An 18,576-nucleotide genomic window follows, 5' to 3' on the forward strand; every position below is an offset into this window, starting at 1 on the left:
TGCCCATCGCAGTGAATGTTACCCATCAAATTGAGGTATATTGTGGGATCACCTCTTCAACATATTATCAGAATCAGCACAGAACTTAAGCAGACATCAAAATCCGTCGCAAACTCACAGGAGTCTTATTTGGGACCCCCAAAAGGTATTAAAACACTTTCCAGCTTAAGACGATTTTTCGGGGATCACTACCTTTTTTTTAACCTAATTTGCCTGGACTATACATTAGATGTTGACATTCTTGTAACAGGAGTAGCTTGTAGCAAACAAAGAATTGAACTTGTAACGACTTTAAAGAGAGTCCGAGCTCAAAAATACGTAAAAAAAAGTTAATTATTCACAGAGCGAAAATCAACACATTCACTATAAAGAAGAACCAGCTGAATCTCCTAAGTGTTGTAGTTTGCTTGGTTATGAACATATTTTGATCAAATTTGGAAAATGTTTTTATTTCTTACTAACTATTAACATTTTACAAACAAAAAAACAAAAACTTTTACCCTCCCTGTTGCAGCAAACCTAAGTACTCGTTTAAATAATTCTATTTCAATATGGGATAAATGTGATATTTTTAAGGAGACATTTCAGTGTAAATCCTATCAGACAAATGGAAATTCGTTTAGTCTGGAGATTTGCTGCCGCGTGGGTTATTTTTCCTATTCGGCAATTTGGTGTCTAGATATATTTTTATAAAAAGTTATTTACACTCTTACAATAAATAAATATAATAACAAACATAAATTGTATTTTATGTTTTAGCAAATTTCCCTATAGGCAAGTAGCTATTACCGTAGGTGGCATGGTAAGACCTAGGCCCGGGACCGATTTACTTTTTCATTTTGATGTCCCCAGAGGCCAAAAACACCATTCGTTCAAATGTTTATATATGTATATATATATATATATATAGATTTATAAATAAAGATTAAACATTAATAAACTTAGTACCCAAGTAAAATTATTTATTAAAATATTTACTGACTATAGTTTCGGCTCTAAGGCCATTTTCAAAGTAAACAAAAATCAAAATAAGATATGTAAATAAATAAATAACATATGATATTATAAAACTTTTCTAACTTGTAACATAATTTTGTCTTCATTGATTCATTTATATACTATATGACGTGTTGTACTTATTTTCATTAATATATTCTCAATTTTGTTATTGTTTCATATATTGGATTATTCAACTTTGGAATCATTGTATTTAAAATATTTGATTTGTTATTTTTGTAGTTCATATAAATATTAATTTCTTCTTTTACATTCAATTTTTCTCTGTCTTTTTCAATTTCTAATATTGTTAAGTTTTATTCGATCTTAGTAAACTTATGTTTGGATTTTAGTAAATGATCTGCAAAATTTGATTTAATTGATGTTTTGTTCTTCGATTTATATGCCTGTATATGTTCGTTGAATCTAACTTTAAAATTTCGATAGGTTTGTCCAATGTAGTAGTTGTCACAGTCAGAACATTTAATTTTGTAGATACCAGATGCATTGTATATGTTTGCTGTATTGTTTGTTATAGGATTGTTGGTTTTACTGTGTATGATTTTAAAAATGTTATTTTTTGTTCTGTAGCTTAATTTTACTGGGGTATGTTTGAATGTTTTCCTGATTGCTTTGTTAAAATTGTTGTTGTATGGGACGCACATGAATTTCTTTTCTTCTTTGTGTTTCGAATTGTTTTCTAAGTTTGATTTTAATTCATTTCTTTTCTTAATTTTCTTCTTGATCATATTATCAATCATTTTGCTTCTATATCCATTTTTTTCAGCTAGATATTTTATAGTGTCGACTTCTTTCTTGTAATTTTCTTTATTTAAAGGGACGTTGACCAATCTGTGTATTAATGAATGAAAAGTTTTAATAACAATATTATTAACTTTATTAATAAGAAAATTAAATTCACCAAAGAAACCCAACAAAAAGAAATTAATTTCCTAGATCTAACAATTTCCATCCAAAACAACAAACATTCTTTTAACATATTCAGAAAACCCACAACTACAGACATAATAATTCCAAAAAATTCGAATCATCCATGGACACACAAAATTGCAACAATCCTATAACAAACAATACAGCAAACATATACAATGCATCTTGTATCTACAAAATTAAATGTTCTGACTGTGACAACTACTACATTGGACAAACCTATCGAAATTTTAAAGTTAGATTCAACGAACATATACAGGCATATATATCAGGTTTTATAATATCATATGTTATTTATTTATTTACATATCTTATTTTGATTTTTGTTTACTTTGAAAATGGCCTTAGAGCCGAAACTATAGTCAGTTAATATTTTAATAAATAATTTTACTTGGGTACTAAGTTTATTAATGTTTAATCTTTATTTATATACTAGCTGTGTGCCCGTTCTACGCACGGGGATCTTATAGTAGTCAGTTGAAACCTTCTTATATTAAGATTAAGAGCAGCAATTAGTTTGCATATTTGCAGATATGCTGGCAAAACTATTATATATAAACCTTCGCAAATACAGTATCTGACAGTTCAAGCCAAAATAAATGCTTCGCAATTAAATGTCGCCCGGATCGTGTTGGTCCATATGTCCAATGATTAAACTTAAAAATGTTTTATAGATCCATGAAGCGTAGCCCTAAAGTAGGCCTATAATTGAAAGTTACTTTCCACATCGGTTAACTTAAACCTATTTAAAGTACTACCTCAACCTCACCATTTAACACTTTATTCCGGTTGACATTTTCAGTATCAAAGGTGCTCTTGTCCATTCCGTGAAACACTGAGAAATAAGGACATTAATGCGTTACCAACATACAACAAAACAACACAATACAACAATCCAACAAAGGCCACGAACTATTGATACATAAACAATATAAAGGCGTAAACAATTCATGATGGTTTGCCCAACAAATGTTTTACTCAAATAGGTTATCATTTTCTTAGCATACCGGGTAAGCTAAGATTTGGAATCCAGGCAGAAAAAGCAAAACTTATACAGAATTAAGACATCACTTAAATTGAATACGGACGGCTCTAATAAATAAGGTGCAACACCAACGATATCTAATTTGTAAACTACCGGTTCTAAGGAAAAGAACCAGTACCTACGTAAGAACCTACCTAAGAATTACAGTAAATCGGACCAATTAAATACATTAATATCTAGCTTCGAGGTTATTGATCTCTTGCTTTTGGATTTTCTCGTAAAAAGTTATAGCGTAAACTTATCGGTGTCAGTTTGAAAAAAAAGCAACCTTACCCAAACAACTTTTTGTTATTTAATAGATTACGCATTCTCTAAACAATGATTAGTATATCTATTAACATTAGAAGGAAATGTGACGAAAATCACACAATGTTGGGGTTTTGGTCATTTGTAATTTTATTTTTTAAGTAGGTAGGCCATGTATTCTATGGAAAAGTACCGGTATCAAGGATCGTCGTCAAAAAGGTTGTTATGAATAAATATGTAGGCTTACGTACCCAAGATATGAGCTATGGGCCTATTGGCTGTATGGTCCAGCGATTGCATCACACGGTGAGTAGAAACAGAAAGTGACACATTGGAAAAGCGAGTTTAGCACTTCCTCTGTAAAACCTCTGTTACAATCACCCACTGCAGTTGTGATTTTTTACTTTACACTTTACACAATCGCCATTGAAGCGCCGTCAATGAGTGGAAACCTTTTTTGTAAGCTATTGGCGACGATCATTTCAGTGTCACAGCCCTATACAACACTGATTCAAGGTCTTCTTCTTTCTGGTTGTCAAAACTCAAGAAACATTTTATACTCAAAGAATTTCTGGTTCCGATTTGGACGATGTCTAGTTATTTAATTTCATTTACGGTTACACTATTAGACTATATTATTGCACTTGCGATTAATTAAATCCGTTATGTAAGAAAAACGTTTTTAATCTCACTTGGTTGGGATTTGCTTTCAAAACTTGATTCGAAATAGTTGCGGTATTTGTAAACAGCATTTGTAAACATGTCATTGACAGCTAGAAAAATAATCTTGATCCGAACAGCTGTTCGTTATTTCATAGACGATTCTGTGATAAAAATTGAACGAAAATTTGACAAAAATCGCACAAAACTGCATTTTTGAACGTCCGTAATTTTATTTACAAAGTAGTGAGGCTATATTTAAATCACTAAAGACACTCTCGCCAATCCAGTGAATACATTAAAATGGCTTGGATCTTGATATGTACTCTGGTTTTCACGGAGAAGATTGCGTAAAATGCCATCTTGAGTGTTACAGACAAAGGGATAGACAGACAGACAGAAATTGAGATAAGACTCGTTTCTGCTTCTTTAATTTATAAAACGTAAAAATAACCTAAAAGTATATAATTCTGAGCAATGTACAGACAAAACTCTAATTTTATTTATATAGATAGTAGCCCTATTTTTCTATTTTGCATAAATAGATTTATATATATATATATATGTTTCCGTGAACACGATAACTTGAGTAATTTTTGTCTGATTTTGATGAAATTTGGTTTGAAGGTGTAAGGAAGGATAAACTTGAATGAGTTCGCGAACCAGCATGATCGGACCATGGGAACGGGGTTTTACGGGGGGTTTTATGGGGTAAAAATTTGTTTTTCTCACTTTTGACCCTCTAAACACAAAATTTTTCAATTTCTCTCCGGACCTTTTTAAAGAGCTTAAAAAATAATAATTTAGTACCTATATCAAAGTGTTTTTGTACAATTATTGGTTACGAGAAAATTCAAAAAATTGTAATTTTAAAATTCCCATGTTATTCTTAAGGAGAATATTGTAAAATGTTGTAGTTTGCTTGTTTATGGATATATTTTGATCAAACTTGTTAAATTTATTTATTTTATACTAAGTTATTAATATTTTAATAAAAAACACACTTTTTACCCTCCCTGGAGCAGCATGGCTAGGTACGGTACTCTAACCTAATGTTAATTAAATACATTTAATTGAAAATGAATTCAGGCAAATGGAAATTCGCTTAGTCGGGAGGTTTGCTGCGGCAGGGGTATTATTCTATTTATCTAGTGATTGTGGATTTCTGTTGATTTTTCTGTATGCGGTAGTTTATACAGGCTATTCAGCGTTTGCACAAATTAGAAGTAACCACAACCCGATGTGGCCAATCACTTTTGTTCACATCGTGTTGTGAATATTTTGTATTTGCTCAATCGCCGAATAAAGTTTTGATTTTGGCATTTGAGTAAATCTGTTTACCCTTAACACGGTCTGGGCATTTCACTTCAGCCAATTTCCGAATAAAATGCTTACTCCGCGACGTGGTATTTCACACTTTCCACATCGCGAAGTTGGTAAAAATTTCGGACATTGTCCGAACTCAGAGTTTGAGTGTAACATAGGCTATATAAATCTATATACATAGCCTAGGGCCTATACAACATTTTAAACAAATAGTGTTTTTGACTTCTGGGGACATCAAAATGAAAAAGTAAATTGGTCCTGGGCCTAGGTCCTAGGTCTTACCGTGCCACCTGCGGTAATAGCTACCGTACTTTTCTATAGGGAAATTCGCTAATAGGCTATTTTTATCGATAGTTGTAGCCTGATCAACTTAGGTAAATCTCTGTAACTTAACCCTTAATTTGGCAAACAAATCTTTTTGTTGTAAACTACTTTTTCCTTTCAAATTTTTAAGCAATAGTGTCCAAAGGACCCCCAAAAATAGTTTTAAAATTCTTTTAAACATTTTTCATAATTTTTGCATATTTGCCATTTTTGGCATTTTGCTGAAGATGCGGAGATTTCTCTAGGAATCTGATGTTGAGTTAAAATACAACAAGTTTGCCTGTATAGCACTTAAAAATAGACTTTAGGGATTGAATAAGTAGTCAGTATCACATATTGGATATCAAAGTTGTATGATTATAATTTATAATTATATTCAAGATATAAAAAATTCATTTTCTCTCCAAAAAGTGATAAAAACAATAGAAAATGGTATAAACGTCATTATAAATTTGAACTAAAATGTATGCACATGTAAAACCTCTTTTACCTAACCCGCCATGTTAAACTTCCCTATCCCAAGCGTGATGTATACAACTTCCTTACTTCTCGAGTGATGTAAAGTTGAAAAAAACTCACTCGGTGATGTAATGAAACCCATTTAAATAACATTGAGTGCTTAACTTAAAAAAATATACCTCTATGGAGGCATCGACGTTCAACGCTAGAAATCAGCTGTGCGCTTAAATGTTATTGTTATTGTATTGTTATGCTTTAAAGTATTTTCCTAACCTAGCTTTTGTTTGTAAAAGAACGTTACTGTTAGACGATGAGTGAAATGGATAATGAAAAATATTGTACGTAAACCCATGTATATTGTCGGGTCAGGTAAAATCTTGTACTTTACACGTTGCGCAAGAGCGTGTTTACATCTCTTAGGTGAATTATGCAACTCGCTTCCGCTCGTTGCACAACATTCACCTGCGTGATGTAAAAACGCTCTTACTACACTTTTAATGTAAATAGCTATTATACTATGTTATTACAATAGAAAATACATTGTTGTATAATTTATTGATATTTCATTAGTCATGCCCACTAATAAGATTTATTGCAACCATTAAACATAACATTTTGTAATAGGCATTAATTGTTACAATAGTACTTAAAAATAGATCATACATCAATTATAAATTTCAATATATACAATATCCTATTTAGTATATAAACATGATATGTCACTTTTTAAATATTCTTCCTGTGTGTAAAATGCTTTTGATTTTAAAAACTCAGTAATTTTTCTTTTAAATTGGTTTAAAGGTAGTTTACGAAAACAAGTGGGTAGTTTGTTGAAGAAAATATGAGGATGTAAAAATAGCTATTTAAAGATTTTGAAAGTTGGATTTGAGGTGTGACTACTAGGTTTACAAGAAAATCATTTGAAATTCCATTAGAGTCATGTTCATCAAGAAACGTAATTTACTTTTGGTGAAAAGCCACAAAACAATTGCTATTTTCATTCAGTTACAGCCTCGCATTGCACCTTGGACACTATCGACGATTTTCCATTTTTGCAAAATCTGCATCGACCTCTTGATGTATAAAAAAGGGTAGTGTCAAACACCATCAAAGCGTACATCTTCTACAGCAGGGTGTCTACCAACCGGGAAATCCGGGAAAACCGGGAATTGTACTTAAATTTTTACTGGCCATGAAATGTACTGGAATTGTCCTTAAATGCTAGACTATGTCCTTAAATTTTTAATGGGCCATAATTTTATTGATCGCTAGTTGGTTGGGAGCACATAAAAGGTTTATCAGATGTTTGTTTACATTTTCATAATTTATTACTAGAGTAATTATGCAATAAAAATCCCATTAACAATCTCAAACCCATAAATATTTTATCACGACAATCAAGTGTCAAGTCAAGTACTTCCAAGAACTGTTGACTCAGCAGCTAGCTCATAAAAGTTGTATCACTTTTATTCCTTTACAACTTCTTTTTTTATTACTAGGGTAATTATTATTAGATCCCAAACATATTTTATCGTGAAAATAATAGCTTTATAATGGCTGTTAAATTTCACTTCTTACTCGTACTTTCTTTGCCTAGTGCCATAAAACTGTTTATGGTTTCATATTAAACATGTAAATAATCTACAGTCTTATTTTGTAAGTTAACCCCTTTTTTATGGACATTTTATCTTTCAATTGACAAAACCACAAGCATTGTTGTTTGCATTAATGTTTTATCACTATGTAGGCCTGCTTGGTTTCAAATTATGTCATTGCATTTTCTGTATCTTTGTCTTATATTGTTGGCTATTCAGGTTTCAATGTTTTTTGTTTCCCATATATTTATTTATTGAGTTGTATGCTTTAAGCAATCAAAATCTTATGAACTAGAATGATGATAGTGACTTTGCTGCTATTATAACCTCATTGTTTGTTACTCAGTTTATATAGGCCCTCCTAAATAATTAGGTCTAGGCCTGGGTATTTTGATTCTTGAAAGAGCTGTAAAATATATTAAGAAAATGTAATTGAGCCTAAGAAACAACTAATGATTGCTATGTGTCGATATTAACTTTGCAAATGAAAATACAATAATCTTACTCTGTGCTTATTGCTTATTAATAGCCGCTTACCAAACCTTGAAGAATTGAGTAACGATATGCATTAAAGATTTTTTTTCAAAAGTAGTCGAGAACCTAACGTTGTGCCAGGGCGAATCATGCCAAATTAATCGGCCTGGATCGGATAAGCTATGTTATGAAGTTTACGTGACTGATGGAGATATTTGTCCCTATCGCAGGAGACAATGATTGCGTTTCTCTGTTACACTATAAAAGCTTTACCTAAAGTATAGGTAGGCCTATGTTTGTTTACTTTCAATAAATTTCTATTTTGTTATTTTTAACTCTTATCTATTATTATTTACTTTTCTCTCTGGTACAACTACAGTGAATAACAAGATTAATACAGTTTGACAAATCAGGAAAATTATTCGGTAGGCCTAATGACACCGACAAAGGTTACGGCAAAGTGTCCTTAAATGTACGGGAATTGTCCATGAATTTTTTATCCAGAATGTAGTAGACACCCTGGCTTCAGAGCAGCTGGTGTGATGGTGTTTTTTGTTTTGTTTTTTTTTTCCGGTAGCGGTGGATCCTTGTCTTTCAGATATATAATCGGCATATTTGAAATAGGTTACTGTAAATAAGTAGGCTAGTTTTATTAATATAATAGTTGTGTTTAATAAACATTTATATTATTTTAACTATCACATGATGATATTTCCTGGAATGCTTATTACCAGTTAGGTTATCTTAAAATGGTTATACAGTAGACTCTCGCTCATCCGGATCGGCCTTGTCCGGACTCCCGGTAGTCCGGATCGGCAATCGTGATTTTTTTTTGCGGCACAGTACAGTAGAAGTCCGATTATCCAAGCGAAACGGGACCGAGACTACCTTGAATAATGAAAAAAATCGGATAACACGGCGGTAAAAATTATTACTGGTGGAAATTATGCCCGGGCTATCATTACTGTAGACCTGGAACAAAATTCGGACGAAAAAATTATACCGGTGGAAGTGCATATGCCCGGGCTATCATTACTGTGGACCTGGAACAAAATTCGGCCGAAACAATTATTACCGGTGGAAGTTCATACGCCCGGGCTATCATTCTGTGGACCTGGAACAAAATTCAGCCGTAAAGATTATTACCGGTGGAAGTGCATATGCCCGGATATCATTACTGTGGACCTGGAACTAAATTGAAAAAACGGCTATATACAGTATTGTGTATTTGCTCGACTCTCGATAGTCAGGATTTTTTCGTAATCCGGACCGGACGCCCGCCACATTAGTCCGGATGAGCGAGAGTCTACTGTACAGTAAATTGCATTATTCGTTGGGCTATACTATTGAGAAACGAGTTGTTAACCCTATTAAAATGCACAATTGGGAACGGGTTCTCTCGTTAAACATTATTTAAATTTTTTTAAAATAGCCTAGCCTATAAAATATAAATTTTTGTTTGTTCAGGATTAGGTGGATCGCCTACTATAGTGGAAGTGGGTGGAGTGCCATATCTTCTACCTCTTGTAAATCGCTCAAAGGTTTATGACTTTAAAGACATCAATGAAATGACAGGGGTGGATCCTGCATTTGTGATTGGGGCCGGAGCAGGTCCTTTTGTATATGCTGGTGTTAACTGTGAGGTAGGTTTTAAATAACCTAAGCCTAAGTTGACCTGTGCAATAGTGAATTATTATTGAAAACTGATATACGATAATCAAGTTTTGATGACTATTGATTTTCAGCTCTTCCTATTTTATTGAATCAATTTTTGATAGACAAATAGTTCAATTCTGTTTGTCCTAATATTATGTATACTTGTTGTACACATTATATTTTGAATTGTTCGATCCCGCTTATCAGCTAACATTATATACGGTACCCCGCATATATTATAGGTACTCAGTAATCTAATTTTTTTATGACCGACAATTTTAATTTATTTAGATACAAAATTTTCTTCTCTTTTACCACCATTGTTTTTTTTTTATTACAAGCTAAGTGAAGCAATAAAAATTATGTTGCAACTAACAAGCCACACAGCCTGTTGTGGTTAAATACAACAGCCCCTAGGAAAATAACAGTTAACAGTTATAGTTAACAGAAATCCATGCACCACTTTACTCACTAATATTAATGGTACAGATTAAGAAGCACATAACTTTAGAAACACACACATAACATAAGGAACACACCACAAATGAAAATTGTGAACATGCAAACAAAGAAAAATTAATAAAATAACAATACAAAAATCAGCAGTTAAATCATAAATACATGTTTCATATGATTAGATTATGCATACTGGCAAACCCATTAATGCCATAAATCTAAAAAAAAATCAAACTTTCACAATTATTTTCCACTAGCTGTACCCGCGGGCTTTGCCCCGTTTAACTTCTTAATTTTCAAGATGAGCTCGTTCGCATGGCTCAATCACGTCCTGATTGAAGTTCTTTCGCAACGCTCACTCACCTTTAGGTTGGAGCTCGTTCGCTGCGCTCATTTGCCTACAGGTTAGCTCGTTCGCTACGCTATCTCGCCTCCAGGAGTTGAACCAGCTGTTAAGATTCTTTAATTCCATTTAAATATGAGTACTCATAAGGTTAACATGGGAAACTCCAGAGTCACTGTGGCGGAGCCCGAAAGCCCGATCAGGATAAAAACTACTTAGTTTTCCTATTTAATGCCCAAAGAATCAGTGTACCGAATTTCAGCCTCCTAGGTAAATGGGAAGTGGGAGAATTAGTGATGAGTGAGTTAGTGAGGGCTTTGCCTTTTATACACGAACTAGCTGTATCCGCGGGCTTTGCCCCGTTTAACTTTATAAGTGAGCTCGTTCGCATGGCTCAATCACGTCCTGGTTGAAGTTCGTTCGCTACGCTCACTCACTTTTAGGTTGGAGCTCGTTCGCTGCGCTCACTTGCTGGGGCGTAAAGAGGGTAATATATGACTCACCAATAATCCAAGGGTGAAGAGTAACAAGAAACACTAGAGAGTAGAGGTGGCACATGGGCGGAAGCCGTGAGTGGATGGCAGAAGACGACGTCTTGGGAAGAGGGTAGCCAACTTGTAGGTTGAGTAGAGATGAGGGAAGTGTGCACACTTTTGGGGAACACTTGTGGGGAATCCAGTAATCCTAATCCACTAAAGTTGGCACTTGACACAGGCACTCGCGACGAAGACGCGGCGGACGTAACTGCTTAGCGGCGACGGCGATAACGTACTAAATAACTTATTTAAGAAAAAACACCTTTTACAGAGTTTGACGTCGAGAAAGTTTTATTAATTGTTCGTGACAAACGATAGAAGAGCGGTAGAGAGTACGAGAAACGGTTTTAGAGGTAAAAGTTTATAAATAGAGAAAGACTAACGAAATACGGCGCAATGCACGTATTCAGCCGAGGAGAGTTACATTTCAACTGAACATTATTTTTGGAGGGGGAAGGGACGCTACCTCAATGTTTCTTAGAGGGGTACCGCAAATTTATCCATGTCCATATCACGCCACATTTTTTAACCAATAGGATTCGTCCTGCATCGGGCAACACAGCCGAGATAGTGTGTGTGTTTTATGTAGGCTTGTGTGAGTGAGACTCTAACATTTGATACAACAATACTTAATGAAATTGAAATGAGATTTAAAAATACAGATTTGGTTTGGAAATAAGCTATCACTAATTGAACAATAATTATGATGATAAATATAGTAATAATTAATTAAATACAGAACACTTGCCTTCAGGTTAGCTCGTTCGCTACGCTAACTCACCTCCAGGTTGAAGTTCGTTCGCTACGCTCACTCACCTTTTGGTTGCAAATTAGCTGTTGTCATAAATGTAAAAGAAATAATATACTGCACCCTGTTGGTAATCCTTGTAACTTTAATGCTATTGAACATCATAGAACAGAACCAACTTGTTTAATTAAAACAGCTGTCAAGATTCATTAATTCCATTTAAATATGAGTACTCATAAGGTTAACATAGGAGACTCCAGAGCCACTGGGGCGGAGCCCGAGAGTCCGATCAGAATAAAAACAGCTTAGTTTTCCTATTTAATGCCTAAAGAATCAGTGTACCAAATTTCAGCCTCCTAGGTAAATGGGAAGTAAGAGAATTAGTGATGAGTGAGTGAGTGAGTCAGTCAGTGAGTCAGTGAGGGCTTTGCCTTTTATATATATAGATTCTACATGGATGAAGGTTTCCATTGACCTATTATTTAATCAAATCTGTCAAATAGAACTGTAGATTTAATTCTACAAAGTTTAACAAAAATATCTCTGATTCAGTATTTTATAGCAACTATAAATTCATAGGTTGCTTAGCCCTTTTGCAAAAATGAAAACTGAAATCAATTCTAAAGAGAATAAAATTTCCTACAAATTAATACTATGTATTTCCTGAAAATACTCAATTAAAATTGCTCAGCAGTTTGTTACTAATAGAAAATTCAAAGTAAAAACTAAAATAAAGCCGTATTTTATTCTTGTTTTTTTTTTACTAGTTCACTACAAATTTATAATAAAATCAAACAGCTATTTAGCAAATAACTCTTAAATCGTGGAGAAATCGAGCAAAGTTTTAGGTGCTATTCTGAAAGAGAATATAATTTCCTGTAAATTAGTACTATGCATTTCTTAAAAATACCCAAACAAGGCAGTCATAGTTATCTACAAATATGAAATTTGAAAAACACAGTTTTCAATCTATTTCATACGAAAAACATGTTTTATTTTTTACTAGCAGAGTACCGGGCCCGTTCTTCGTACGGGGTTGGCGTATAAGTATAAAAGGCTTATTGCAGTTATACTCTAGCTTTGCGTTTGCAATGAGGGAGGATAAGGCTTGAGAGAATTTGGTTCTTTATATTTACTGTACACTATAATATTACAAATATAGTAGAGTATATACAGTATAGTTAGTATTACACATCTACCATAGCCATTCTGTTCTACCACTGCACCTAAACAACATAAAAAAGTAAATTATCAAACTTTCATACTATACCACAAATTATATGTATTAAATTTAAAACATAAACATTACTGTACACAATCCTACTTTGCCAGTTCTCATTGTGTATCACAGCTTTTTGATGCTGCTTACTTCAAATTAGCTGTTACCATAATTGCAAAAAATATAATAGTTCTGCACCCTGTTGGTAAACCTTATAACTTTTTAATGGTATTGAATATCATAGATCCATCTTGTTTGGTCGAACCAGCTGGCAAAATTATTTAATTCCTTTTAAATGTGAACTAGAGTACAGTAGGATCTCGTTAATCCGGCCCTATATGGGGATTATAGGGCCGGATTATAGAAAATGCCGGATTAGTGGAAATGCATCAGAAATTGAATTAGTTTTACAATAAACAACATTTTTATTGCTTACGAAAACTATGATAACAATCATTTGAATTTCCGTACAGTATAGGCCTAATGAAATGTTGTTTAATGTATTATTGTGAAAAAGAAACAGTGATATGAAACAGCAAACAACCGTACAGTACAATATCAGACAATGAACTGAAATGAAATGAAATGTAATGTGTACAAAATTAAAATTACAGAACTGTAGGCCTACTGCACACTTTACATGTAAGACCTACTTAAACAACAGCAAAATAGTTTGTAATATTTTTCTACTTCTTTGCATTAAAAGAATGTTTTAAAACATTTTACTGGAGCCTCTTTAGTGTCATAATATCGGAAGCCGAAGCACTGTTTTCTTCCGCCCAAGTTATTGCAGTTGCGTAGGCACAGAGCGCCGAATCTGTGTTGACTGTGCGTGCAGTTGCAGCTGTCGACGTACTGGCTCCGCCCACTCCACCCTCCTCATCACCCTCCTCCACGTCACTGCCGTCTAGAACATCTTCGATGATCTCATCGTCTGTCATGATTTGACACTGCTCGTCGTCTGCTCCGTCTTCATCGGCTGATGTCAGATCTTCTGGATAGTCTACTAATTGTTCGGCTATTGCTTCTCTCAAGTAATTTAGCTCAGCATCTGTTAACACTGTCGTTTGAGGATTTGATTGTCTTCTGTAATCCTCTAATAAATCAAGAGAAGGCCACAACTTCGCCCATGAACAAACAATTGCTCTTTTGACAAAACACTGTACAACAGGGTTTTTTTGTAATTCGTTTTTATAGTTTGGATCACATTTTGGTCCATGGTTTGGAGTTTTGAAGTTACATTTAGGGGCAAAAATAAAGCAGTGATTTTTCCATCCCTACTTTTTAATTCATCCTCATCTGGATGTCCAGGACAATTATCGAGCAATAAAAGGGCTTTTTTAAGCAGTTTCTGTGTTTTCAAAAACTTTTTTACCGATGGAACAAAAGTTTTATGAAACCATTCCGAAAAAAGAGTTTTTGTCATCCATCCCTTTGTCGAGTTTGTGTAGTAACTGGCAACTGTGTGTTTTTGAAAGCCCTTGGCTTTTTGGCTTTCCCAATAACCAGCAATTCTAATTTATGCGTGCCACTAGCATTACAACACGGCATAAAAGTTACTCTATTTTTGGCCAACTTGCGACCAGGGGCACTAGCTTCCTCTCTATGAACGAATGTTTGTTTTGGCAAAAGACGCCAAAACAGACCACTCTCGTCAGCGTTGTAGATCTGATCTGGGCCTAAGTCCATTTCATCCACGATTTCTTTAAATTTATCAATAAAAGGTTCTGCAGCCGCTACATCACACAAAAGCCTTTCTCCAGTCATAGTTAGCAATCGAATTCCAAAGCGTCGTTTGAATTTATCCAGCCATCCAACACTTGCACGGAAGTGGTCCTTTTTCATGATTTTGTTATAAAATAGTTTTGCCTTTTCCATTATAGCCCAGGCAAATTAGACATATGCTCCCCAAAAAATCGTCTAAAGCTGGAAAGTGTTTTAATACCTTTTGGGGGTCCCAAATAAGACTCCTGTGAGTTTGCGACGGATTTTGACGTCTGCTTAAGTTTTGGGAGTCGAAAAACTACTATGAAAATTTCACACTTTTTTCAGTTTTTCGCTTATAACTCCTAAATAACCAGTCCTAAGGAAAATGTTGTTCAAAGGTGTCTTTTAGTGCATTTCATTTCGCGTCGATTGGTGTTAAATACATCAAAATCGGCCGAGCCGTTTAGCCACTGTATCTTTTCAAAGTTGGGATATTTGCATCAACATGGCCAAAAGGTTGATTGTTTCACAAGTTTTCGGCTTACAACTCCTAAACGACGCATGCTATACAAAAATGCACCTTTAGTTAATTTGGAAATCACAAAATTCGGCGTAGAATTATGATTGTGAATTACTAGATAGTGGTTTATTCCATGGTTATCATCCAGAGGTTTATCCAAGAATGTGTGAAGGGAAGGGTAGCAAGACCCCCTATGTAATTTAAAATCTAATATTGTTATCTGGGGTTACAAAAATTCTAGGATTCGTCCTAATCTCCCATTTATACGATCCCATCTCAGGACACTCCAAAATTATGTTAAGCGATTCTAATATATAATAAGTTATTACAACGAGAGAGATTTTATTAAATATAGCAAAAATGTTATTTTTTAGCTTAATAAACAAAAGATGATAATGGGACAGATGTACTAGTTTTACTATGTATTTAGCCTATTAAAAAAAAAACGATTGGGAGTTTTCGTAGATTTTACCATATAACTTTTCTACTTCTCATCATTGGAATCTTAAGAATAAGGATTCATTCTTTGCTCTTATTGGTCTTGCCACAAATGGTGACTTTCGGTACCATCTTTTTCGTCAGATATCGAATTGAGACAATCGTGCCCCTTGCAAGTCTTTCAGACAGTAGTGCATTATATCCCTGCATTTCAAAAGGAGCAAGATAATGTAAACATTTTTTAACATGTACACGATAGTCGAGATTGGTATACGGAGTTGAGAAGTTCTTGTCGAACCGGTGGATTAACCGTAGTGATGGGAGTTAACCCATTGGCGTTAATTTTCCATACCTATCTCTCTGAATTAAGTACACTTTTAAATGAGCTCTAAAGGATTGGTGGATGAGCAGCCCCTTTTGTTAGAATCAAAGTCAAAATTAGTTGAAAGTGTCTTCTAGAAGAGACACTCACTTGATTTGGATATTTTCTGCTCCCAACCATGTATAAGGCCAACCTGCTTCTGCAACTTCGCCAAGCGTTGTAACCCGTCAGAACACGGTGAGATCTACATTGATTGGAGTAAACAGCATTAGTAGTTTTAGGCTACATGAATAGTTAGATTTTTGACTCTTCTACGGTACATCACGCTTTCTTCATCAAATTGCGCTAGTGGGTACGGACCTATTTTTAACCCAAAGTATGATTCAAATTGAGGCTTGGATTTAATGTGGAATATCACGTGCTGACTGAGGGGGGCAGATTCTTCTTTAATCTTTGCTGTTGCCATCACAGCTCGCAATTAAGGTCACCACTTCCTTTTATTCTGTACAGTTTATGGTCATTTTAGGCTTGCCTATTTACGATTTTCTTGCAAGCTGTGCCTTTTCATTATGCTTTATACATATCTCACGTTGATGCTATCATATGGGATAACTGCTGAGCTGATTGACATGAGCGAACTATTTTCAGTAAATGGGTCGTAGCACTGGAACCATTTGATGAATTTTTTTTTGATCCCACCGTATCCGTGGAGTTTATATTGTCAACTTGCTGATAATATGTTAAAGAGGTGATCCTACAATATCCCTTAATTTGATGGGTAGCATTCACTGCTGCGATGGGCCTACCAGCGAACCATCGGGCTAGATCCCCATCATTGATTCCCCTATCTCGGAAAAGCTCTCCACAGTAAGATGTTACTCTCATGAGCACTTACTTGTTCATAGGCCATGCTGTAGGATCCATGACGTCACACTAGTGGATAGATTCACTGCCATATCCCCTATGTTTTTGGTAATTAGGCTGGTTGTTTGCCAGATTTCAATGGTAAGATTTTAAAATTCGGAAACTTGAAAAGCATCTGATCGAGTGTTAACAATCAATAGCGGTTAAATGGTGAAGCCGATCTTAATGAATTGGAAAACATTCTACGTAGACGTTTATGCTCTTAAACTAACTACAGGAACATTTTTTTATAGCATGCGTTAGAATATGTAAGCCAAAAACTGAAAGATGAATATGGGGATAGATCGTACTGTATATAATGGGTGGTTGGGATGAATCCTAGAATTTTCGGAACCTCAGACAACAATATTAGACTTAAATTTACATAGGGGGTCTTACTCTCATCACACCTTTTTAGATAAACCTCTGAATGACCATCATGGAATAAATCACCATCTAATAATTCATAATCCATTTAAGGACAGGATCTATGATGTTACCAATTTTAGTAAAATTTCCCAACTTTAACTTTAATACTTTTTAAAATGAAATGGCGACCAACAAAGTAGGTAACAATCAATTGCCGTTATCGATTAATAAAAAAAACATACGCAGAAATTTGTGTTTTCCAAACTAACTACAGGTGCATTTTTGTATAGCATGCGTCGTTTAGGAGTTGTAAGCCGAAAACTGGTGAAATAATCAACCTTTTGGCCATGTTGATGCAAATATCCCAACTTTGAAAAGATACAGTGGCTAAACGGCTCGGCCGATTTTGACGTATTTAACACCAATCGACGCGAAATGAAATGCACTAAAAGACACCTTTGAACAACATTTTCCTTAGGACTGGTTATTTAGGAGTTATAAGCGAAAAACTGAAAAAAGTGTGAAATTTTCATAGTAGTTTTTCGACTCCCAAAACTTAAGCAGACGTCAGAATCCGTCGCAAACTCACAGGAGTCTTATTTAGGACCTCCAAAAGGTATTAAAACACTTTCCAGCTTTAGACGATTTTTTGGGGAGCACACCCTATATTTGATCTAATTTGCCTGGACTATTATAATATCACCTGAAATTGGAGTGTGTCGGCTCCTTTCTTGCATGAACCAATTATAAAGTGCGTCTTCTACTTGCGGAAATTCGCGTACTTTTAATGTCTTTCTTACCTTTGAAGATGATTCACTACTCCTCTTAAAGAATGATTCGATTTGCTCCTTCTTCTTATTTATGTCATGTATAGTTGCACGGCCTATATTGTATTCCTTAGACAGATGAGCCAACTTTTCACCCTTTTAAACACAAGGTGATCGTCTGCAATGACGGATGATTGCAGCGCGGCGAATATTGAAAACTGAAAACTGCGCTGAAAACTCTACCCACTCTACCTGCAGTAAACAGAAACACACGGCAACGAAGATCAAAAAGGCAATGGCTTTGCCTAGTAACAAGGAATTACCTGAAACCTGAACTGAACTAAAAAATGGACAACTTACTAAAACGATAAAAAATGATTGATTACAACGATTGACAAAACTACACTTGGACTAATTAACCAGCAAACTGGGAATCTAAAATAATCCGGCTCGAAGGACCAAATGTTAAATTCGGAATTTGTGAATTAAAAAGAATTTTTTAATACGACAAAAACT

The 18,576-nt window shown here is 34.5% G+C and overlaps 1 protein-coding gene across 4 annotated transcripts in view; it reads left to right on the forward strand.

The window, feature by feature from the left end:
- Positions 1-18,576, forward strand: part of LOC128982840 (ester hydrolase C11orf54 homolog) — a 118,604-nt gene that overhangs the window by 39,015 nt on the left and 61,013 nt on the right. For all 4 annotated transcript variants that reach the window (XM_054401875.1, XM_054401876.1, XM_054401879.1 and 1 more), the window contains exon 4: positions 9,544-9,719. In XM_054401875.1, coding sequence (XP_054257850.1) covers positions 9,544-9,719 — 176 coding nt within the window. The remainder of the gene's footprint in view (positions 1-9,543; positions 9,720-18,576) is intronic.

Source organism: Macrosteles quadrilineatus, unplaced genomic scaffold (assembly GCF_028750875.1).
Source record: "Macrosteles quadrilineatus isolate MER2022 unplaced genomic scaffold, UCM_ALF_1.0 Scaffold_1__1_contigs__length_201487025, whole genome shotgun sequence".
NCBI lineage: Eukaryota > Metazoa > Arthropoda > Insecta > Hemiptera > Cicadellidae > Macrosteles > Macrosteles quadrilineatus.